General features: G+C 39.2%; 1 protein-coding gene across 5 annotated transcripts in view; it reads left to right on the plus strand.

Annotated features, from left to right (window-relative positions):
- Positions 1-26259, plus strand: part of XPO1 (exportin 1) — a 53314-nt gene that overhangs the window by 987 nt on the left and 26068 nt on the right. For 2 of the 5 annotated variants that reach the window (XM_014532061.1, XM_014532058.1), the window contains exons 2-5: positions 3314-3445; positions 10806-10907; positions 11831-11860; positions 14598-14670. In XM_014532061.1, coding sequence (XP_014387547.1) covers positions 3320-3445; positions 10806-10907; positions 11831-11860; positions 14598-14670 — 331 coding nt within the window. In that variant the 5' untranslated portion in view covers positions 3314-3319. Of the gene's footprint in view, positions 1-3313; positions 3446-10805; positions 10908-11777; positions 11861-14597; positions 14671-26259 lie in introns of those variants that run through there. The other 3 variants (XM_014532059.1, XM_014532060.1, XM_005884575.2) reach the window with 3 other exon arrangements.

Here is a 26259-nt window from a genome sequence, read left to right on the forward strand (position 1 = left end):
GAAGCGCTTGCTGGGTCATCCGCGTGTGCGGGTGACGGTGGAGGCGAGCGAGGAGCGTGGTAGTGAAGCCGGGCCCCAGCGCGGGGGTGGAAGGGCTTCCCCAGCCCACAGGGCTGGGCAGGAGTTGGGGTGACTTCAGGAACATCGCTGTAAATTATTAGGAGTGGAAGTTTCCAGAAATATTTAGTGCAGCAGCAGCAGCATTGAAACGTCCGCCTGCATCACGTGGCCGCTCGGTGGAGAGCTTGGGATCGGGGGAGGGAGGGAGGGGCTGCCGCGTCCCTGCACCTCCTGCGAGGAAACTCGAAATCTTTGTGTGTTTTGCAGAGTGATATTAGAAGTAGGGAAGATGGGTTGATTTTTTTTTTTTCAAGGATCTGCAAATGGGGTTTCGTGCCATAGTTGGTTCTCGGCGGCTTGAGTTGGTTGCGATCGGTTTTTACTGCTGCTATTTCATAGTGGATGCCGTCCTAATCCTCCTCCATTCCGGTTTCTCTGAGTTTGGTGTGGGTGGGAGGAGTGGTGTAGTAGAGGAAGCCTTAACGATCTGCCCGGCCCGGCCCGGCCCTCCTGATCACGCAGAGGCCATGCTGCATAGAGAATGGGGCGGCGAACTTCGGGCGCCTGGCGCTGCCTCCTGCGAGTCTGGGCGGGGTGAGTGCGCGCTCCGGGAGCTGGAGGCAGAAGTGCGCGAATGGGCTCGGAGCGAGGGAGGGCGGGCCCCGTGCGGTGTGTTTCTAGTGAATGGAGCCAGCCCTGGCCCACACACCTGGGGGAGCAGAGCAGTCTCTCTGCTCTAGCGACTTGGGCTTTTTTATTATTATTTTGCCTGCTGTGTAGTTATCATTAGCCAACGGTTATGCTTTCCTTGGTTTGGGATGGGAGTGGCAGTAGGTGGCTGCCTGCCTCTGAGTTTGAAGTCGGTAGTCCGTCACTTGTAGAGCCACCACATTGCTGGGTAATCCCTTGTGTATGCTCCCCAGCGAGGGGATTTGAGGATTGAGTGTTCCGAGGGGAAAAAGCGTTTGTGGTTTCACCCTTCTCGCTGTGGCTGTTGATCTGCCTGGTTGTGTATCCTAAGTGCACGGGGCACTGCAGTTAGTGGAAAGAATGGTTTGGGAGCTACTTGATTTGGGGGACTAACTGTGCTTGGCATTGACCAGAAAGCCGCCATTTCTGTATGTACTCTACGCTTCAGGAATAGGCGGGTCATATCGAAGATAGCCGCTAGTTCTAAAGAGGCAAGCTCTTCAGTATTTAACACAAGCTTCTATTCTAAACCTGATTTTTTTTTTTTTCAAAAGAATTTAGCTCAGAGAACTCTGAGAGAACAATTACTTGAAAATGAAATTTTTTAGTCATTATATTTTTTGTTTTGGTTATTAAATTATGATAGGTAGGCCAAATAGGAAAGTTCGTTCAATGTTTAACCAAAAAAAAAACCGGAAACGTGATATGTAGATCTTGAAGCTTTGTGGACATTGTTTTCAGCCTTAACTTTTAAGGTTGTTCTGATCTTTTAAAATTGTCTGGCTCTTGAAGGGAGGAAATTGAAACATCTTTATTTGAATCGCCTTTCCCTTTTTATGTTAGTATTTAGAGCAAAGATTTTTTGTTGCAGGTACTCTACTAAAAAACACGTTTAATAACTTCAATAAAAGTTTTTGAAATCTTAACTGTCCTCAGTAGATCAACAGACTTTAGGTTACTAAAAATCCTTCAACTCTTTTTTCATGCAGATTCTCAAGCCTCTTTTTTTTTTTTTAATCTTTTTATTGATTTCAGAGAAGGGAGAAGGTGAGAGAGATAGAAACATCAAGGATGAGAGAGAATCATTGATCGGCTGCCCCCCATGGGGGAGGAGCCTGCCACCATGGCATGTGCCCGTGACCGAAATTGAACCTGGGACCCTTCAGTCCACAGGCCTATGCTCTATCCACTGAGCCAAACCAGGTCGGGCCCTTCATCTCTTAGTACCTTGATTTTTTTTACATTATGTCTAACTTAACCGAATTCTAATTTGTTGTAACTGACATTATCATTAAATAAAACATTTGATCAAGCTAGTTTGTCCAAACATAATCAAATTAGCCACTCATTTCCTAATCCTGGAAGGTTTTTAAAAGGGGGACAAGTGGAGATGACCATCTGACCTTGTTGGGTCTAAATACAATAAACTAAGAGTTCTTAACCTGAGGTTTCGTGCCTGGCTTTCAAAGAGTCTGGCATCTTTTGTAATTGTATACAAAACTATTAGCTTTTAATTTGGCAAGAACTATCATGCCCTCTGATTGTAAGGCATCTTGACCCCAAAATGTTAAGGAGTACTGATTTACTAGCCAGTCAGACTTGAGTGGCATTAACTTTGAAGTAAAAGCAAAGGAAAAATTTTTATATTGCTGGGCAACAAAAATGTGGATGTGTGCCAGCATCTTGGAGTGGAATCCTCTTAAAAGGATAACATTGCATATGAACCAGTAGGTTTTAGCCAGTACATTTTTTGAGGTGACGAAGCTCATTTTCTGTTGTGATGGAATTTGTTTTTATTTGGAAAATAGTTGGCAAGCTTTACAGTTTTTACCTTGCCAATGAAGACCTGGAAATTTGAAGGAAAAAAAATCTTGTTTGACATATTATCATAAAGGTGTTTTTTTCTAGACCATATATTCAGGGAATTTGTATGCTTGTAACCTTAGTCCCAAATTCATTGAGGGTTGAAAGAAACAAATGTAGATGGTTTAATAGCATATAAAAACTTAAGTTCTTTATAGATGTTAAGAGTATCAAATTTGTTAGGCTGGTGGTTCCTGCTAATCATTGACACATACAATAGCAAAACTTGTGTACCACATTTAATTTTTAGCATCTTCCTGCCTTTTCAGTATATCTTTAAAATTAAGGTAACATGAAATGAGGGAAGTAAGTTTTTGCTGAACTAGACCTACTTATGAAGGGGGAAAATAAACATGTTCATCGGTACTTAAAAATTTGAGATCAAGACTTTGAACTGTCAATGTTTAGGGCCATAAATTCTTAATAGATTCATCCTAAAAACAGGTTAGGGTAACTTTATATAAATGTTAGTAGAGAGCAATACAATTTATTTGGCATCTAGAGTTGAATAGATGCTAATAACTGGTATGGTTATGGAGTACCTAAGTAATTTCAGCTTTTATTTGCTTTTGTTAAATCTCTGAAATACTCATTAAAATATTTGTGTGAACATGGTTGAAGTAAAATAACTGAGTAGAAAGTTTTGACTGATACTATCAAAACTTCATAGATACCTTAAATATTTTTTCTTTATTTTCAGTAATCTATGCCAGCAATTATGACAATGTTAGCAGACCATGCAGCTCGTCAGCTGCTTGATTTCAGCCAAAAACTGGATATCAACCTTTTAGACAATGTGGTGAATTGCTTATACCATGGAGAAGGAGCCCAGGTAAAGTAGCTGTTCAAAACTTTAGAGCATAGTATAACAAAGTTGTTGGATTTTGAATACAGGTTTAAATAATTGCCTTTTCAAAAAGTATTCCATAGTTTGTATTAATTCAGAATTAAATAGAAATGAGAAATAGCTGGAGAGAGAAATTGGATTTTATATATATTTTTTATTGATTTCAGAGAGGAAGGGATAGGGAGAGAGAGACACACACATCAATGATGAGAGAGAATCATTGATTTGCTGCTTCCTTCACAATCCCCCGTGGGGGGCAAGCCTGCAACCCGGGCATGTGCCCTAGACCCGAATGAAGCCCGGGACCTTTCAATCTGCAGGCTGACGCTCTATCCACTGAGCCAAAACGGCTAGGACTGCATTATCTTTTGACACAGAGTGGAATAATATTTTCTTATACTTATTCTGTTATTCTTAAACATTTACTCCATTTAATAAAAAATAGAGCTCTGGCCAGTTTGGCTCAGTGGATAAAGTGTCAGCCTGCTGAAGAGTGCCTGGTTTGATTGCTGTCAAGAACAAGGGCAGCCCTGACCGGTTTGGCTCAGTGGATAGAGCATGGGCCTGTGGACTGAAGGGTCCCAGGTTCGATTCCGGTCAAGGGCATGTACCTTGGTTGCAGGCACATCCCCAGTAGGGGGTGTGCAGGAGGCAGCTGATCAATGCTTCTCTCTCATTGATGTTTCTAACTCTCTATCCCTCTCCCTTCCTTTCTGTAAAAATCAATAAAATATATTTTTTTTAAAAAAGAAGCTCAAGGTGCATTTCTTTCATCTAACTTTTCCTTAAAAAAACACTTTAAAAAAAAGAACAAGGGCACATACCTTGGTTGCAGGATCGATCTGCATGCAAGCTGCATGTGGGAGGCAACAAATCAATGTTTTTCTCTCCCCTCCCCCTCCCTTCCACTCTCTAAAAAAGAATTTTAAGATATCCTCTGGTGAGGATTTAGAAAAAGAAGAAAGAAAAAATAAAAGACAGCACAATGTATTAAATGCTTTGTAGAGATAGTAAAAGTAGTATGTACCTTACACATATATCATGCATTTGTAGTTAATATGATTCTTTTAATCTGTAAAATATTTAAATTATAAAACTACTTCACAGATATAAACTTGTTTTATTGATTTTTTTTTTTTAAGAGAGGAGAAAGGGAGAGATAGAAACATTGATGAAACAAACATCAATCGATTGCTTCCTGCATGCCCCCCTACTGGGGATGGAGCCCACAACCCTGGCATGTCTCCTGACCAGGAATCGAACCTATTGATGCATGGGTTGACACTCAAGCACTGAGCCACACCAGCTGGGCTATAAACTTGTTTTTAAGAATCTTAATACCAAACATCTTTATGTTGTTGGAATTTTAAAATATATATATAGTTTTTATTGATTTCAGAAAGTAAGGGAGAAGAGAGATAGAAACATCTATTATGAGAAATAATCATTGATCGGTTGCCTCCTGCATGTGCCCCCTCCTCCCGCCCTGGGGATTGAGCCCACAACCCAGGCATGTGTTCTGACTGGGAATGGAACCATGATCTTCTGGTTCATAGGTTGGCTGGGCTGTTAATTTGAATTTTAACATTTGTAAAAGTGGTACTATTAATGTAGAGAATTATCTTACCACATAATCTATTTTTTATCATTGTAAAGTGTGGGGGTTTTGTTTTTAATACCCCATTTAAAGAGAGATGAGGCAGGAATGTTTCTAAAATGTAATGTTAACAAGAAACTGGACAGTCTTTAGACTTCACCCTGTGGAACTAATGTCAAAGTTTTAAATGAGTAAGTTTCCTTTCTGTTGGATAAGAAAATCTTGTTAATGAGAATTTTAAAGGAAAGGGCCATAAAAATTCTGTGAGTGGAAAAATTACTCTGCAGTGGTTTTTATAAGCTTGTTAGTCCAGTTTTATATTCCTAGGGGCAGTTGATCAGAGTTCTTTTCTCCAAAAGCATTCCTGGAAAAGTTACTCCATCTGTATCACACATATCATGTAGTTGTTTCCTCATGCTGTACATTCAACATGGAGCTTTAAGCTTAATTTCATTTTAACATGTATGTATGGAAAGCAGCTGCTTTTGGAAGAAAGTATAAAAGTAAGGTTAAAAATGCATGAAGAAAAGTTGGGCTCAGCTTTGAATATATTTGAAACACAAATCTATAGCCATTAGGAAGATGAGCATTTAATTTTTTCACATCATTCAGTTATTGCTGCTGTTTAATATTTGTCTTTTTTAACCTGATTTACAATATCTAAAAGTAATATGAATAAACGAAGAGACCAGTGTTCTAGGCTTATAAATGAGAATTAGCAGTAATTTTTATCAAGAAAAATATGTTGTAATACTGCTTTTAGTAATGTTTCACAGCATTGAGATTTAATGATTTGTTTTAAATTTGTATTTTAAATAAACAGGTTTAGAAAAGTAAATATTTTCTATGTTTAAAAGCAAAACTTTCTCAAATGTAAGGATTTTCAGTTTAGATCTCATGACAAATCAGTTGCATAAAGATGATCAGTAAACTGCTATTTGTTATATTATGGACTAGAGGCCTGATGCATGAAATTCGTGCAAGAGTAGGTAGGCCTTCTTCCCACCCCCCACTTCACCCCCAACTGCCCAGTACCTGCTTCCCTCTGGCCCCAGGCTTCCCTCACAGAAGGAGGCCCCGCCCACCCGCCACAGCCCATAGGTTGGTGGCCTGGGCCTCCCTCTGCGGGGTGATAATGGGGCGATGGCTGGGCCCCTGACCATTCGCATCGCATCTGCCTTGGCTGGCCTGGCACAATTGGGTGTCATAGCGTGGTCCTGGATGGTCGTTCTGCTGTTTGGCCGTTCGTTCAATTTGCTAATTACGCTTTTATTATATATATATAGGATAAGGAAACAGGTTTAGAACCTAAAGATTAAGAACTCCTTTTCTAAAAATCATGTCTTTAAACTTCTAGTTCTGTTTTTTTTTTTTTGTAACCATCTCTTTGAGGATCTTATTTTGAATAAAAAGAAGTAGAAAGATGTAGTAGAAAACGTGTTAGTTGTCTTAATTTTATTCTAGCAAGTTTTCTAGTTATTGCTCTGGAGTCTCCTCTATAAACTATTACCTACCTTGCAAGAGATTGGAGGATTAATGATGAGGTTTGTAAAGCACCTGTTATAGTACCTGATACTTAACAGGAATTTTGTTTAAAGAGTACTTTTGGAAGTATAAAGATTTAGTATATGTGATGTCAAATTGTTTTTAAAATACAGTATATATTTTTTCCTAATCTCATAAAATATGTGCTGAAAATGGCAACTAGAAATTATACTGATTAAACTTTTAAACTAAACTGTAGTTAGTCTAACTTTTTTAAAAGGATTACATAACTTTGGAGGGGAAGAAATTATTAGAAGGGGTGACATTGGTTAATTGATCATATAGGGTTCAGGTGTAGGTTTCTAAGTTATAAGATCTGTAACTTGTGCCCACCATCCAATATCAAATCTTCTCCGTCACCATATATTAGGACCTCCTTCACCCCCACACCCCAAGGGTGCCTTTTTAAATCTGTAAACAGAACTTTTACTTAAACAGGGGGGCTGGAGTAGGAAATTTAGCACTGAAACATTAGGACTACCTTCCGTTATAAGCATTTTTCTATTTTTAGCCAAGTAGGCAGCTAGGGGGAAAAGATATGGAAGAGTTGGGTGTTTTCTCCACTATTGTGTTGTCTTTAACTCTTTTAATCTATTGCTTAGCAACTAGAATACTTTCACCATTCAGTTAGTAACACAGGGAGATGCAAGATTTTCTCCCTCTTTTCTTTTTAACCTCTTTGGAGTGTTAAGTTAGTAATAGAATATTATATAAGGATAGTGGGATTAGGGCAAAATAAAGACACTAGGATGCAAATACTAGAATTAACTTTGGAGAGTAAAATTACAGGAAAACTGAAAGGAAACATGATTTTAAGAGGCATGGATTTTTGATATCTCTTTAATATTTGTTACTATTTTATATTTTACTTATTTTTTGTTAATCCTATTCTGAGGGTATTTTTCCCCATTGATTTTTAGACAGTGGAAGGGAGGGGGAGAGACAAAAGAGAGAAACATTGATTTGTTGCCTGCCACACTTGCCCTTGCCCAGAATCAAACCTGAGGCCCTTCAGTCTGAGGGCTGATGCTCTAACCACTGAACAAAGTCAGCTAGGGCTATTTGTTACTATTTTAAATGCAACTCTATGTCTAGTAAGAAATGAATATTTAGAGATTCTCAGAATCAGAACTGCTAAAATGTGCTTTAGCCCTAGATAACTCACATCAAGTACTCTCTCTGCCTTTAGTCTGGCTTTTATATAATAAATTATAGTCCCTTAAGTTATCAGTCCTTAATGAAATCTATAATAAAAGTGTAATATGCTAATTAGACCGGTACCCCGACGACCTTCCGGACAAAGCCGGGACTGCAAGGGCCAACCCCCTTGCACAAATTTCGTGCATCGGGCCTCTAGTATATATATATATAAAAGCCTAAGTGACCAGCCAGTAGCTATGACACATACTGACCACCAGGGGTAGATGCTCAACGCAGGAGGGGAAACCACAGGCACGGAAACATGGAACTGACTGATGAATCTCAGAGGGGAGAGGAGAGGGCAGGAAGAGATTAACCAAAGATCTTATATGCATACTAGGGGCATCCATCGGGTCCCTCAGCCTGGCGGCCTGGCCTGCAGGAATCTGGCTGAAACTGCCTCTCCAACATCCCCCAAGGGGTTCCAGATTGTGAAAGGGTGTAGGCCAGGCCCAGGAACCCCACCAGTGCATGAATCCGTGCACCGGGCAGAGAGAGAGAGAGAGAGAGTGTGTGTGTGTGTGTGTGTGTGTGTGTGTGTGTGTAAGTAATTGCATTTTCCAGCTTACACTCTAGCCCTAGCCCCAAACACTCAGTGAAACCCAGGCAGCTGATTTTTAAGTTGCATGAGGCTTCTGGTGGTGGTGTTAGAACCACAACCTAGCTTTAGTTTAACTGAAATGTTTTAAAAACAATAGAGTACATGTTGCTGGTTGACTAATGGCAAAATGATGAATGTGGTATAACTGCTACCTGAGGAAAATAATTCTCAATATCAAAGCCAAAGTAGGAATAAGGGTTATTTCTATAAGTTGGAATAAAAGCCAAGTCAAAGATTATGAGATGTCTCTATCAGAGATGATTGAAGTAAGAATGCTTCTGCCCCCATCCCCTTTTTTGATGTTTCTTGTTTTATAGAATAGATTTAAACCCTTGATCAAGTAAATTAGTCTAACAGGAGGGTAATCAAAACAAATTTAAAAACCATCAAGCTAGCTTTTTGCCTACAACATGATAGAAATAGGTAAAAGATTATTAGGGGGAATCCAGTTGAGCTACAAAACAGCCCTTAAAAAAGATTAAGCTGTTGCTTTTTAAGGGAAACACACATATTATTAATGATAGAATTAACAGTCTTTGTTCATATATAGATAGAAAACTATAATGGTTTAAAAAACTATATAAATAATGTCAACCTGGCTAGATCTTTAAAACTGTTCATTTCAATCATATTTCAGTAAAGGTGAGGAAGCTAAAAACTCAAATGGAAAGAGCAAATTACAGGAGGATTTCTGTAAAATACACGATATAAAATTTGGTGACTACACAACTATTATTTTTTATTTTTATTTATTTAATATTTTGGATCGGTCCTCACCTATGATTTGGAAACATTTAAAGCTTTATTTATTAAAAAAAATTTTTTTTAAATATATTTTATTGATATTTTTTTTATTGATTTTTTTTTCTTTTTAGAGAGAGGAAGGGAGAGAGGGAGGGAAACATGGATGTGAGAGAGAAACATCGATCAGTTGCCTCCCATGTGTGCCCAGCCAGGGATAGAACCCACAACCTAGGTATGTGCCCTGGCTGGAATCGACGGCAGCCTTTGGTGTAGGCCCTACAAAATACCACGTGCGGGCGCGCACGTACAGTGCAATTGAAACTTCGTGGCCCATGCGCAGAAGTCGGTATTTTGTGGAAGAGCCGGTATTCTGAGCCACACTCAAGGGGCCAAAGAGCTGCATGTGGCTCACAAGCCGCGGTTTTCCGAGCCGCAGTTTGCCAACCACTGGTGGGACAGACAGAAATATCGATGTGAGAAGCACATCGATTGGTTGCCTCCTGCACGAGCCCCAATCAGGGCTGGGGCCGGAAAGGGCCTGCAACCGAGGTCGAATTTGGGACCCTTTGGTTTGCAGGTTGATGCTTTATCCACTGAGACAAACTGGCTAGGGCTACTCAACTGTAGTTTCTATGAAATTCATATACATGCTCTGAAAATATGGACAGGAAAAGACCAAATTCATGATAGTGACTATTTTTAAAGAATGAACGAAGGAAGGAAATGGCACTGGAGAAATTTATTAGAGATGACTTCCATAAGTTTTAGATCTTTTATGCTTAAAAGAAAAACACATTCTAGATAATGGCTACATTGATTTAATATTTTTTCTTGGTTTGCATTAAAAATTTTTTAATCTATTTTTATTGATTTCAGAGAGGGAGGGAGAGGAAGAGACAGATAGAAGCATCAAGGATGAGAGAGAATCATTGATGGGGTGCTTTCTGCACCCCTCCACCCTCTTACTGGGGATCGAGCCCACAATCCAGGCATGTGCCCTTGACTGGAATCAAACCTGAGACCCTTCAGTCCGTAGGCTGACGCTCTATCCAATGAGCCATACCAGCTAGCTAGGGCATGCATTTTTAAAAATTTAAAGCTTTCAAAATAAGCTAGGATTTAATATACGAAATTTGAGGACATTCAGAAATGCAAGTTTACAATATATTTAAGAAACTATTTAAAAAATTAATCTAAGGATCTTAATGTCATATATATCTATAGGTATTTGAGATTTAAAGTATTAGACCTAGTTTATACGCCTTCACACAATACATTTTTATAGATAAATTTTGTTAAGAGGTAGGTTGGTGACTCTTGTAAAACAGAGTATACCATTATTTATCTAAGTCGATGAAATTTTCTATGTTGTTTTTGGTTGATTGTAAGTACTGAGAACTTGTTTATGTCAGAGAAGATCTTTGATTTAAGAACCCCAAAAAGGCTATGTTGTTTCAAAGGAATAAATATTCCTATTTTTAATTGAAGTTTGAGTGATAACAAACACATTTTTATTTCTATAAAGACTTATTATTTGAGTGTTTCTGAAAGTTGGTAAAATCATTGTCCTGTTAGGATTCGTGCCTTGTTCAATACCATTTTAATAAATGATTCAAAACAACAAGTGAGTTTAAAGTTCTTCTTGTATAATATTTTAGCAAAGAATGGCTCAAGAAGTACTGACACATTTAAAGGAGCATCCTGATGCATGGACAAGAGTCGATACAATTTTGGAATTTTCACAGAATATGAACACGAAAGTAAGCAAGTAGTGGTTTTAAAATTCGTTTATTTCTTCTTTTCTTCCAGTCATAAACTTTGAGGAAGGTATCTCATTTTTAGTATGAGCATTTGTTATCTCAAATCATTTAATATTGTTAACTTATTCAAAATTGAGTATTAAACATAGAATTAATTCTTGCAAATAGTCCTAAGAATTATGAAGCTTTGTAATTGGGACTAGTATGCAAGGTGGCTTTTTTGTTTGTTTGTTTTGGTTTTTTTGTTTTGCTTTGTTTTCTTTTTAGAATATGTGTACAGATCTAAGTAGCATAAATTCTGAATGTATTCAGAGATGAAACATAACATCAGAGGAGTTTTTGGGGGCAAGTAATCAATATAATACAGGCTCTAAGCACCTCCAACACCAAGTTGTGTGGGCAGTGTAAAACCCTACTCTGTGGTACCAATGCTTTTAATGGGACAGCTCTCAGTTTTTATTTGCAATTGAAAATGTTATAATCCAGGTCCTTTTTCTTAAGTTTGAACAGAAGGGTTGATCAAAATGTGTTTTGACTGTTTTAGGCTTGGTGATTCACACTTCTCTTTAAACTGCATTAACTTAACAAAATACCATGCATGGCATTCTGTTTAATATGCACAAGGTTTCCACTTGCTACACATTGTGTTAAAACAGAAAATAGCCATGTTCACATCTGTTTCTGAAATCAGACTGTGTTAATTAACAGTTTTAAAATATTAATTAGTTTTGACATCTTGTAAATTTTCGGGCAAAAATACAGTTCAGAACTTCCTCAAAGTGCTAACCTTAAGTAACATAACAGTGTTTGCCTGTTTGCTTGCCTGGTAAATTTTGCTTTTTATACTGACAGACATTACTAATGTTTAAGTTGATTTATCAACAGTATTTTTAAAAACTCAAATTTGTCTTGTGAAAAATGAGATGATTAGAGGAACAGAAAGAAAGCAACAGGTAAAGAATTCTTCGATTTACATAAATTACAAATGATTTGGTGCTAAAGTTATGCACTCTGACATTTGGCTTTTATGCAATCATTTTTTTTTTCTTTAAAGATGTTAACACTACCTGATATTAATCATAATGTTCCATTATGTTGATTGCTTGTAATAGGAAGAAAAGGGGTGTCTTCCTGTGCAACTGACACAGCTAGGCTTTGACGGCAGGCCTCCACAAGGTCTACCCTTTTGATTCCCTTTAACTGAATTCTGTTCATCAATTGTTTTTGTTTCATGGGCGGTGGGAGGGGAAAGGGGAATTCAATGCATAAAATAAGTATTTCTGGGGGCTCAGTAGAAATTTCTACCATAGGGATCATTTCATGCATTTATTTTTTTCGTTTAGTCTTTGCTGTTTTCTGTCCCTCATCTTCATAACTCAGCAGTGGATTTCTCAAATCCTGAGATGTAAAGCAGAAATGTAATTCTTTAGAATGATTGAATTACTTGTGGATATTTCCAAAGTAGTCATTTTTCATTGGCCTTCGGATTTGGCTGTCACTTTAGATTTTGGGGTGTGTTTGTTGTTGTTTTTTAAATATACTTTTATTTCTTTCAGAGAGGAAGGGAGAGGGAGAGAGAGAATCATCAATGGTGAGAATCATTGATCGGCTGCCTCCTGCATGCCCCACACTGAGGATCAAGCCGACAACCCAGGCTTGTGCCCTGACCGGGAATTGAACTATGGCCTCCTGGTTCATAGGTCAATGCTCAACCACTGAGCCATGCCAGATGGGCCACTTTAGATTTTTGAATAAAAATATTATTGTTCAAATAAATATGAATTCAACTGTAGAGTCTAAATGTTTAGGACAGATTGGGTTTTAGGATATTATGATGGTGATCTATCTATTTCTTAGACCTAACTTGTGAAAAGCTTATATTGGGCTTCTTGCTTCAGCCCCCTTGGCAGAAAGACCCAAATATGAGTTGTGTCTTCTGCAAGCTTATGCTTCCTTTTTACAGTTGGAGAAAGGACTAGAGGTTAGTAAACAGATAATTGAGATAACAAAGTATCAAATATAAAGGAAGATGTAAGTAAATGTAACAATAAAGGAAGGGGAGACTATCCTTCAATTAAAAACTAAGCTGAAAAACTATGACTAAATATGGTAATGTTATTTAAATTATTACTTTTTACTGGTATATTTGTGGTTGCTTTGCTTCATAATTTTAAAAGATCTTTTTAATTAGTTTAGTATTAGCAAGAGGATAATAGTCCGTGTAGTAAAAAAATACATAGCTTTGACAACTTGACAGTCTGATTTCATGCCTATAAAATTAAAGATTTTAGAGCAGTTTTTTTAAAAGTTAATTTAGAATTTTAACCAGAAACTTTCCCTTTTTGTTTTATTTACATTTTTCTGAGACCTTTAGAGAGGTGTAAATGAACATGATAGAAAGCTTCACTATTTACTGCTGATTATGAAACACCTGCATCAAATTTATATTTTCAGAATTTTGCTTTGGCCTTGCTTTTATCTTGGACGTCTCTTTAAGGAATGTTTTGCAAATGTAGGATTTCAGTTGAAAATTTTCCTGAAAAGTGTGAAATGTTAAAATGAAAGAAAACAGCAAAAACATTTACTGTTTGAGCACAATGTAGTTTGGGACAGTCTATATTGTGCTTTGGATAAAATGAGCATTCTTGTGATCCCTTTGGTTGAAATACTAATGCTCCTGTTTTATTGTGTGATGACTAACCATTTTAAAGATGAACTCTTATTCTCAGCCAAAACTTGCAATCTGAGGTCTATATATGAGTGAGTTTACCTTTCAGGTATTATAGCTGATTCTTCCCTAATTTAACCGTTAAAACATACCACAATAATTTTGTCTTTTTTCTTCCTCCTGTCTATCCACACTAATTGGTCATGATAATAATTTTGGGTTTTAACTCCTACAGCATTATAAATTGTTATAAATATTCTTGACTATTTAGAGTGAGTAATCAGCAGGAGGGACAAAATGGCTTGAAAGTGGTATCTGTTTATTCATTTTTTTACATTTTCAGTTATAACTTCTATATTTAGGAAGGAATACCTGAAAGGTAGATACAGATTGCAACATGCACTTGTATTATTTTTGACTGTGCACAAAAGTTTATCTTTAAGTTAATAGAAATAGCAAATATAAGGGTGGGGTTAAAATTTAAAATTAAACCCATGGGCTGTCTTGCTGCTCCTTAAATAACACACCAGTGATGTTTGTAAAGACTTTCTATAGAAAGTATCTTTGGCAATACTTTAATGCTTGGCCAAGAGCTTACAACTCCTAGAGGATGGTAGGAAGCTTGACAGCATCCAAGCAGCTAAATTCTTAGGAACCTGGTCGTGTTAAAGTACGTGAGCCTGTAAGCAGTCATTTATGCTGTGAATTCATATCTGGCTTCTACTTCCTTCTACAGATAAGCCCAATTGGCTGCAAAAAGGCTTTTTATTTGGTTCTTCCTGGTGTGAGCATGTGTAAACAGCAGGACATTAAATAGAGTAGTAAACAATAAAATGAGGAAAATGCATGAAAACTCAGTATATGGGTGAATAGATCCTTGTTTAATATATGTAATTAAACTTGGTAGCATAATGTTTTTGAAATTTTAGATGTAAATGTGTGAATGTCTGTCCATTTGTGAATCCTGAAAGTTGCTAGTCTTACAGTAATATATTCACATATCTCTGTTATCCAATTTTCAGTATTATGGACTACAAATTTTGGAAAATGTGATAAAAACAAGATGGAAGATTCTTCCAAGGAACCAGTGTGAAGGTAGGAAATATTTTATGAAATTGTAAATTCAGAGAAACTTTATGAATCCTGACATTTTTTCATCATAGTTAAGTATTTGGGTAGTGGGTGTATTGAATCTAGTTTATTATGCTCTAACTCGGCCTGGCCTCGGGGGATCGGGCCAAAACCAGCTCTCCATCAACCCCTGAGGGGTCCCGGATTGCGAGAGGGCAGTTCTTGGGTTATGCACCCCAGAATCAGGCTCCCTCCTCTCTGGTTCCCGGTGGGTCACCCGAGAACTGCAGCTGCCAAGTCACCACAGCTCGGCATCTCCTGCATTGAGTGTCTGCCCCCTGGTGGTCAGTGTGTGTCATAGCTACTAGAGGCCTGGTGCACGAAAATTTGTGAAAGAGTAGGCCTCCCTTTCCCCCAGCTGCTGGCACCGGCTTCCCTCCTACAGCCACCGGCAGGCACCCGAGGACCCGGGCTGCTTCCCTCCTCCGGCAGCCTGCAGGCACCTGGAACCCGGGCTGGCTTTCCTCCAGTCCCAGCTTGGTCGGTCTAATTAGCATATTACCCTTTTATCATTATAGATAGATAGATGATAGAGATTATGGATGTCATCATGTGGCAAAGCAGGTTGTTTATAAGGTTATCTTTTTGGGGACAAAGGACACCACACTATTCAAACTTTTTATAATATTGTGATGAAAAATATGAATTTAGTTACTCTGGAACCATGTCTGAAGTGAATAAAATTTGAATGTGTGAATTGTTTAAAAATGTAGGACAGTAACTGACAAGTAATGAATGTTGTAACACATGAACAGTACACAAACTTAAAAAAGAAAAGGAAAAAAACACATTTTAAAAATCACAGTAAGCCTTTACCTTTTGAATTGTAAGAGGTTGACATCTTAAAATAAAGAAAATGAAGATATGGTGAGCAAAAGTAGGTTTACAGTTGTGAGTATGTGAAAGTTTATTTTTATTGTAATATTTTCCATATGAACAGTTGTAAGCCCACTTTTGCCCCACCTGGCATTTAACTTTTCCCTTTGTATTATTTTGGTAAAAGTAGTCATAGTTTAAGAAACATGGGATAAGGTAGTCTCTTGGAATTCTTTGCATTTACTTTAATTTTTCATGTACTGCCTTTATTGCCTACTTTATATCACTTGTTTTAATCTCTGAAAAACATAGAGTCTGTACTTTATAATAGGGAGTATACTACTTTTGGTGGTATTTTCTTCTATTAAAATACTAGAGGCCCAGTACACAAAATTCATGCACGGCGGGGGGGGGGACGGACTACGACGACACCCCTCGCTTCTTACTGCCCGCCTGCTCGCTGCTCCTTAGTGCTGCCGTGGAGTGGGAGAGGCTCCTGCCTCCACTGCTACACTCACCAGCCATGAGCCCGGCTTCTGGCTGAGCGATGCTCCCCCTGTGGGAGCACACTTAACCACCAGGGGGCACCTCCTGCACTGTCCCCTGGTGGTCAGTGTGTATCACAGTGACCAGTCTTTCTGGTCATTCCGCCATAACGGTTGCTTAGGCTTTTATTATATAGACTAGAGGCCTGGTGCAAAAAAATTGTTGCAGAGGCTGCACCCTCTCACAATCCGGGACCGCTGGCTCCTAACCACTCACCTGCCTTACCTGCCTGATTGCCCCTAACTACTTCTGCTTGCCAGCCTGATTGCCCCCTAACCACTCCCCTGCCGACCTGATCGCCCACAACTGCCCTCACCTGCTGCAACCCGCCTCCTCCATGTGAGGTGGTAGAACCTCAGGACCCCCAGGCCTCACTGTGCGGAGCGGCTGCCAGGCCCCACCTCTGCTGTGCACATGCCATCTTACAGCGGCTTCACACATGAGGGCACGAGGACCACCTAGGCTTTTATTAGTATAGATGCCCCTTTCTTTGACTATGGATCTTTAAGATGTTGTCTTTTACTTGATTTCTCATGTCATCTCTTTTTTTAAAAATACATTTTTTTATTGATTTCATTGAGGAAGAGAGAGATAGAAACAGCAGTGATGAGAGATAATCATTGATCACTGGCTGACTCCTGCACACCCCACACTGGGGATTGAGCCCGCAGCCCAGGCATGTGCTCTGACTGGGAATTGAACGGTGACCTCCTAGTTCATGGGTCTATGCTCAACCACTGAGCAACATGGGCTAGGCTCTCATGTCATCTTTATGGTGGGATAGGGACCTGGATTTACTCAGCTAGTCTGACTTAAATCTTGATATCTATTTAGCATGCTTAGAGGTAAATAAGACAAGTTTTAATGACAAATATTTTTAATATATTTTAAAATAAAGATTAAGAATGATAGTATAGGAGGAAATAGTGTCTCCAAAAGTAGTTCCTATTTCTTTAAATGTTTTATTTTGCATTGCAACCATTTTAGATCATGTTCTGTGACCTTCTCAGAAACTAATAAGAGCAGTTGGACTGTTGGCCCAAATAGATCCTTCATACTTTCCCATTGCTCTTTAGGGACCTTAGATGCTGTTATCCTTTACTACTTTTGTTTGATACACATGTTCTGGGCCTCAAATTTAACTTGGGCCATGACTTACCATACCCCAAAAAAGTGTTTACTTTTTTACCTCAGTACCATTTTACTGTAGTATAAGTCCCTCTTTTGTTTTTAAACACCTAGACCTTTATTTGTGGACACATAAAGACTGTACTAGATCAGTGGTTGGCAAACCGCGGCTCGTGAGCCACATGCGGTTCTTTGACCCCTTGAGTGTGGCTCTTACACAAAATACCACATGCGAGCGCGCATATACAGTGCCATTGAAACTTTGTGGCCCATGCGCAGAAGTCGGTTTTCGGAAAGGAGATAGACGAAACAAGTATACAAGACGAGTGTGGATGGGAGAGTTGGAAAGGGTCGACCTCATCGAACATACCTCAATCAGATTGAGGACGTTTTTAGCAAAGGCCAGGTTAGGAGTACCCTAATTAAGTTAATAACAATGTACCTACCTATATAGTTTAAGTTTAAAAAATTTGGCTCTCAAAAGAAATTTCAATCATTGTACTGTTGATATTTGGCTCTGTTGACTAATGAGTTTGCCGACCACTGTACTAGATGATCTTCCATGACCTTTTCCAGGTTTAAATTTAAGTGATTTAAAATTATACTAGTTTATCAAAGTCATGATTGTATTTGTTATTTATAAAATTAGAGGCTAAGGGTCTACCTGAGGATTCAACATTGTTTGCTTTCTACATGAAGGGGAGTGTGGTATATCTGTTTTTTGTTTAATTTAAATTTAATTCTTTATTTATAGTGTTACATAAGTCTCCTTTTTTGCCCCATTGACCTCTCCCTGGCCGCTCCCATCCCCCAGCACATGCCCTCGTCCCCCCTGCTGTCTGTGTCCATTGGTTATGCTCATATGCATATATATTTGTTTTTTTATTATGACATTGTAAGAGCTCCCATATATTAATATGCAAGTATCCAACATATTATATTTCAGAGGGCTTAAGACTTTACTTTCAAGAGCCTATTGTCATGTTTGAAAAGACTGGAGGGGAAGCAGTGGTGATTATACTGCTTGGCTTAAGAGAATTCTGTTCTGTTCTTTTCTCATCAGTAAAGCATTGGAAAATAAATTCAGTACTGTATTAATTTTATAATTCTTTTTAACATTGTCAGTACTGGGAGGCTTCTCCAGGCTTATGATTTTGTATTTCACAGAATATGCTAGTATTTCTGAAAGTTAATTTTCCTTCATCTTTAAATAACTTTGGTATTGGAAATGAATTAGTATAACCCTTCAAGTACTGTACATTTCTTTGTCTTTGTCTTTGTCATGTCGTTTAAAGCTGTCAGCACTACTTCTTACTCTATCTTAGCATATATATTTACTAGAGGCTCGATGCACGAAATTCATGCAAGGGGCTCGGCCCCCACCCGCCACAGCAGCTGCCTCTGTCTTGGCCCCCACCACGGCATTGTCCAGAAGGACATCCGGTCTAATTAGCATACACTTTTATTATTACAGATTTTCCTGGGCACATATTGTGTATCTGCTTCGAACAAAGCATGATTAGGTATTAAGACTATATAAATATATCCTTACATCAGAGTGCATGCTAAGGGTCAGAATGTGCTAAAAGAAGGGAATAATGATTAGGTCGGGCCATTTAGACAAGTTCCTTCATACAATTGCAATGCTTGTATTTTAAAGGAAGTGTAGGTTTAGCTACACAAACAACAAACCAAAATAAATTTTGTACATTTTTTCCATCTAGCAATTTTTAAAATCTGATTTCAAGTGCTTCTTCATAAACGGTTAATTTTCACATGTTCTTTTAGGGTAATGGTACTTTTAATTCAGGCCTCTTGTCTTAAGCACTTTGCCAGGAAAATCTCTGACAATTCTAGACTGTGTTTAGATGTTTCTTGCTGCATGTTCCCTTAGTAGATTCTGTACCAGTGGATCACAGATGAATACAATTTCATTGAGCAAAAAACACACAGGTAATAATTAGCCAAGTAAGGACATTTAAAAAAAAACCACACAGTTAAATGACATTTTAATTTAAAAATGATCAAGGGAGATACAATGTTCATAATAAAACATTTTTTAAAATATATTTTTATTGATCTCAGAGAGAAAGGGAGAGAGATAGAAACATCAGTGATGAGAGAAAATTATTGAACAACTATCTCCTGCATGCCCCTATTGGGGATTGAGCCTGCAAACCTGGGCATGTGCCCTTGACTGGAGTTGAACCCAGAACCCTTCAGTCCACAGTCTGATGCTCCATCCACTGAGCCAAACTGCCTAGGGCCATAATAAAACATTTTAATAAATTTAGATTTATATAATACAAAATCTGCTACATTGCTTTGTTGTTGTTGGGGTTTTTTTAGGCCAGAAAAAATGTTAACTACTTGAAGTCTCCCTCCACTACCGCCGCCATAACATTTCTCATACGTGGCTGTCATTGTTTTTTCTCACTCTCTCAATACCTCAAAATGTTAGCTTAATGATGTTAAGGATCAGAGAATGTCTATTGCATTCTTATTTCTTGGTACATGTGTCAGTATATAATTATTCAACTAATGAATTGCATATTATTGAGTTAATGTTATCCAATTTACTGAATTCTTCTACTTTAAGGAAATAATGACTTTCCCTATATTTTTACTCTTATAAATTATATGTTATATAATTGATATCTTTGAGGTTAAGTTTTGAAGCGAATATTTGCAGAGATGAGTGATAAATCAAAGACTAAATATTTTTGACTTAAAGTTGAAGGAAATTTTAATATGTGAAGTAGAATAATTTCCAGATGGGGCGTGTGTGCTAGTCACTGGAGTAATTAAAGATATGCTAGGATTGTCAGTGGTATTGAATCTATGTCTTAGTTGCACAACAACTTTCATTATTCAGGTAAACCCCCCTCCTTTTTAAAAAAAATAATTTTAGAAAATTCTGTTGTTGTTAGTCCTCAGCCGAGGATATTTTCCATTGATTTTTAGAGAGAGTGGGAAGGGTGGGGGGAGAGAAACATTGATTTGAGAGAGATACATTGAGTGGTTGTCTCCCACATGCACCCCAGCCCTGGAACTGGAATAAAGCTGCAACTGGTACATGCTCTACACCAGAATCAAACCCGGGACTCTTCAGTCCGGGGGCTGACACCCTATCCACTGAGCCAAACCAGCTAGGGCTAAAAAGTAATTTTTGTACTTAGTTTAGAAATTTCAAACCATAAAGGAGTGGGGGGAGATACTAAAACTCCTTTTATTCCTCCCTGAAATAATTATCTGTATAAAGGTATCTCTGTATTTTAAAAAATTTAAACCAAAGGCTTGTGTTTTACTCTATTAAGGCATATGATTTATAAATCATTTTATGAGATAGATATGAATTTGCTGATATTGGAAAGAGGAGTGATGAATTAATGAATAGTCCAAAGTGATATACAATCATAATTGAACATTTGGCAGTTTGGTCACTTAAAGTAGTTGGACAAAGTTTCTGAGTTGTGCAGTTCTGTGTTATAATTTATGAAGTTGACAGACCAAAGCTGATTACTCTTAAGGTTTTTTTGTTTGTTTTTGTTAATCCTCACCCTAAGATATTTTTCCATTGATTCCCTCCCACACACACACTTTTCTATTCCATTGATTTTTAAGAGAGAGTGGAAGTGAGGGGAAGAGACAAAGAGAGAGAAACATGAATGTGAGAGAGACACACATCAATTAGTTGCCTCTTGCACATGCCCCAGCCGGGTCCAGATCAAGCCTGCAACAGACGTATGTACCCTTGACCAGAATCAAACCTGCAACCCTTCAGTCCGCGTGCCTAATCCTTAACCACTGAGCAAAACCAGCTAGGTTACCCATAAGGTTTTATACAATGCTTTCCTTTGGAATGAGGCACATGGTAATTTACTATATGATCTTACATAAGTTTCTGTACCTGTTTGAATTTTGACTGTCTTGCCAAGGTTATTGTGATATAAGAGGTGGGATATGTGTAAAGCTCTCTGTGCCTCTAGGTGCTGGATATGAATAAACAGCATGTGTTTTGAAGTCTTTTTTTTTTTTCCACAAAAATATCTCCATTTCCATTTTACCATCCTATATAATAAAACCCTAGTGTGCAAATCGACTGAACGGCGGAACGACTAGTCACTATGATGTGCACTGACCACCAGGGGGCAGGCGCTCAACGCAGGAGCTGCCCCCCTGGTGATCAGTATGCTCCCACAGGGGGAGCGCCGCTCAGCCAGAAGCTGGGCTCATGGCTGGTGTGCACAGTTGGCAGGAGCCTCTCCTGCCTCTGCTGCAGGTGGGCCGTAAGGAAAAAGGGGTCCCAGGCTGGGAGAGGGTGTGGGCTGAGCTGAGGGACGGGGACACACACACACACACACACACACACCCAGTGCATGATTTTCATGCACCTGGCCTCTAGTATACATATACTAGTCTCAAGCTATTTTGAAAAAATTTCTGCAATAGCTTCCTAACTGGACTTCTTTCTTTTATTATTATTTTTTAAAAGTATATATTTTATTGATTTTTTACAGAAAGGAAGGGAGAGGAATAGAGAGGTAGAAACATCGATGAGAGAGAAACATTGATCAGCTGCCTCCTGCACACCTCCTACTGGGGATGTGCCCGCAACCAAGGTACATGCCCTTGACCGGAATCGAACCTGGGACCTTTCAGGCCACAGGCCGACACTCTATCCCCTGAGCCAAACCGGTTAGGGCTGGACTTCTTAATACCCACATTTGTGTGTTATAGTCCCCCTGAAGGATTTAGCATGATATTTTATTTGTTTGTTTATTTATTTATTTTTAAAATATATTTATTGATTTCAGGGAGGAAGGGAGAAGGAGAGAGAGATAGAAACATCAATGATGAGAGAGAATCATTGATCGGCTGCCTCCTACACACCCCCTACTGGGGATTGAGCCCGCAACCCAGGCATGTGCCCTTGGCCGGAATCGAACCTGGGACCCTTTAGTCCGCAGGCTGACGCTCTATCCACTGAGCCAAGCTGGCCAGGGCTAGGATTTACCATGATATTTTAAAAACAGAACTCATTGGGTCACTCCCATGCTTAATTAAGACCTCCCATTGTACTGAAGATCACATGTTCAATATGTTGATTGTAAGTGATACTGGCTTTTAAAATCATTTGTATTTGCTGTTTTGTTTGTTTTATTAAGGTATAATTTGCCATACACTTTGGATAGCATTTCTAAAGTGTATAATTTGATAAGTTATGTGTTATTTTTTCGGATCCCCAACCGTCCCCATGCCCCAGTCTGCTTGTGCATGCCGCACTCTGCCTGTGCATACCCCACCCTTGACTTCCAGCAGCTGCCAGCAGCCCCCTCCCCACCTCACATGCCCTCACTCCAGATAGCCCCACCCAATTTGATAAGTTTTAATTTATGCATATACCCATGAAGCCACCGCTATAATCAAGATGTTCATCTTGGCCTGGCTGGCGTGGCTCAGTGGTTGAACATCAACCTGTGATCCAGGAGGTCATGGTTCCATTCCTGGTCAGGGCACATGCCCAGGTTGTGAGCTCAATCCCCAGTGTGGGATGTGCAGGAGGCAGTTGATCATTGATTCTCTCTCATCATTGATGTTTTTATCCCTTTCTCCTTCTTCTCTGAAATCAACCTATAGTGGGGTCTTGACTTACGAGTTTTTCGAGATACGAGCCATCTCTCAGCTGATTTTTTGCTTTGAGTTGCGAGCTAAAATTCGGGTTATGAGCCAGCTTCAGATACCCCACCGCTAGTTGGCTCAGCAAACGAGTCACAGTGAACACCACAACATCAGCCCAGCATCACGTGTCTCACTCGTTCACTTTTGATTTGACATACGAGTAATTTGAGTTACGAGCTGTCACGGAACAAATTAAACTCGTAAGTCAAGGCCTGACTGTATATAATAAAAGAGAAACATGTAAATTGACCATCCCTTTGCTACGCTCACCAGCCAATCAGTAGTGAATATGCAAATTAACCTCACAAAGATGGTGGGTTAATTTGCATGCACAGGAGCCGGGCGGAGAGCAGAAGCGGGCGAGCCAGCAGCTTGGGGGGGGGGGGGCTGTGGCTCCCTCGGTTGCTCCCTTGGGGGGACGTGGCTCCCTTGGTCACCGGGTGGAGAGCAGAGCAGGAGAGCCGGATGTTTAGGGGACCGTGGCTCCCTCAGTCACTCCCAGCATGGGGAGCACCAGGAATTCTGGGAATAGTAGTTCTGGTGGCAGCCCTAGGACCTGAAGCAGAAGCCCAGAGCACGGGGAGCACCAGGAATGCTGGGAATCGTAGTCTGGTGGCAGATGGATCTCCTAGACCAGTGATGGCGAACCTATGACACGCGTGTCAGAGGTGACACGTGAACTCATTTTTTTGGTTGATTTTTCTTTGTTAAATGGCATTTAAATATATAAAATAAATATCAAAAATATAAGTCTTTGTTTTACTATGGTTGCAAAGATCAAAAAATTTCTATATGTGACACGGCACCAGAGTTAAGTTAGGGTTTTTCAAAATGCTGACACGCCGAGCTCTCAAGGCTCGCCATCACTGTCCTAGACTCTAGATCAAAGTGAGCCTAGAGCAAGTTACTGTTCCGGTGGGGGATGGAGGGAGAGCAAAGATGAGAGACATAAGTAAAATCACAGTGTCTAGGAAAAATTAAAGGGAAGATATCCTAAAATTTCCAGGAAATCTCTACCAATGAAGCAAAGGAAAAAAAATGCCTCTATTTTGTGAGTAACAAACCAAACTGGGTTGGGGGTCTCAGACAATTCACTCATATGATTGCAAAGACAGACAGAAACTCCCAGATTGGAGAGGGCTCCCCTGAGACCTCCCAGATTGGAGAAGGTGCAGGTAGAGCTGAGGGACTCCCACCAACTCCCCCTCCCCCCATACACGAATCTTTGTGCACCAGGCCCCTAGTATGTATATAAAAGCCTAAGCGACCATTCGACCGGCTGACTCGTAGCTATGACACACACTGACCACCAGGGGACAGACGCTCAACTCAGGAGCTGGTGAACGACAGCAACTTTGCAGAGTGCCCTCTCGCACTCCAGGACCCCTCCGGGGGATGTCAGTCTGCCAGTTTCGGCCCGATCCCCACAGGCCAGGCCGAGGGACCCGGGCCTCTATTAAAAATATACTTTTTTTAAAAAAAGAAAAGATGTTAATCTTTTGATTACCTATCCTACCCTCCAACCTGGTTTCTATCACCCACATCGTGTAGGTGTATGTTTAACTATTTTCCAAAATGGTTGTATCATTTTACATTCTTGTGAATGTAAAGTATATGAATATGCTTTACATCACTAAAGCTTGGTATGGTGAGTGTTTTTAATTCTAGCATATGATGGCTTCTGGTTTTAATTTGCATTTCCCTAATGACTAATGCTGTTGAGCATTTTTTCACATCATCTCTCTATTGCTCTCTATTGAACACAGATGGTGGTTGTTTTCCTTTGTTGGTAATTTTGAAAAGAAAATTTAAGTTTGGGGTTCTTTTTTTATTATTATTGATTTTTTACAGAGAGGAAGGGAGAGGGATAGAGAGTTAGAAACATCGATCAGTTGCCTCCTGCACACCCCTTATGGGAATGTGCCCGCAAACATGGTACATGCCCTTGACCGGAATCGAACCCGGGACCCTTCAGTCCGCAGGCCGATGCTCTATCCAATGAGCCAAACCAGTCAGGGCTAAGTTTGGGGTTCTTAAGCCCTTGTGTCTAAAGCAAATTCATAAGAAATTCATTCCCCCACCCCCTAGAATGTGATGTTAGAAGTATTATCAGCCCTAACCGGTTTGGCTCAGTGGATAGAGCGTCGGCCTGTGGACTCAAGGGTCCCAGATTCGATTCCGGTCAACGGCATGTACCTTGGTTGCGGGCGCATCCCCAGTAGGGAGTGTGCAGGAGGCGGCTGATCGATGTTTCTCTCACATTGATATTTCTAACTCTCTATCCCTCTCCCTTCCTGTCTGTAAAAAATCAATAAAATATATTAAAAAAAAAAAAAGAAGTATTAGTCTTATCTTAGACAGGTGCCCCTATTTGTATGTTTGTTCCAGTCTTATACCATGGTGGGATAATAAAAATATAATATTGATTTAAATATATATTTTATATCTAAAAAACCAAGTCAATATTTTCAAAATGTCCTATTCTATTTTAGTGTCATACATATTTGATAGAAAGTAATTTCTTACCACTTCTGGTAAGGTAGCACTTACATTCTTACAAAGTTTCCTATTTATGTGGAATTAGCATAAGATGTTTACTTGAGCCGAAACCGGTTTGGCTCAGTGGATAGAGCGTCGGCCTGCAGACTGAAAGGTCCCAGGTTCGATTCCGGTCAAGGGCATGTACTTGGGTTGCGGGCACATCCCCAGTGGGAGATGTGCGGGAGGCAGCTGATCGATGTTTCTCTCTCATCGATGTTTCTAACTCTCTATCTCTCTCCCTTCCTCTCTGTAAAAAATCAATAAAATATATTTAAAAAAAAAAAAAAGATGTTTACTTGAGACCTAACAATACCTAATACTTAGCTTGTATATAGCAATAGGAAATGGGAACCACTTATAGAAAGACTTGATTACAGGAGGGTGGATTTTAATAAATTTGCTTTTTTTGTTGTTAGAGGAAAAATTGTTAAAGATTTAATAAAATAAAATTGTCTTGTAAAATATACACAACAGTCTGTCATTTCAAGTGTATGATTTAGTGTTGGTAAGTACATTCACAATATTGCGCAACCATTGTCACCGTACCACTCCAAAATTTTTCATCATCCCAAATTGAAACTACCCAGTAAACATTAACACTTTACACTCTCTCCCCAGTACCTATTAACCACTATTACACTTTCTGTCTCTGGATTTGCCTATTCTAGTCATCACATATATGTGCAATCATGCCATATTTGGGGGGGGGGGGGTTGTCTCATTTATTTCACTTAGCATATTTCCAAGGTTTGTCCTATGTTTTAACATGCATCAGAATTTTGTTGCTTTTTATGGCCAAATAATATTCTATTGTATGTTGAATACACGTACTTTACTTAT

This window comes from Myotis brandtii, unplaced genomic scaffold (assembly GCF_000412655.1).
Source record: "Myotis brandtii unplaced genomic scaffold, ASM41265v1 scaffold84, whole genome shotgun sequence".
NCBI lineage: Eukaryota > Metazoa > Chordata > Mammalia > Chiroptera > Vespertilionidae > Myotis > Myotis brandtii.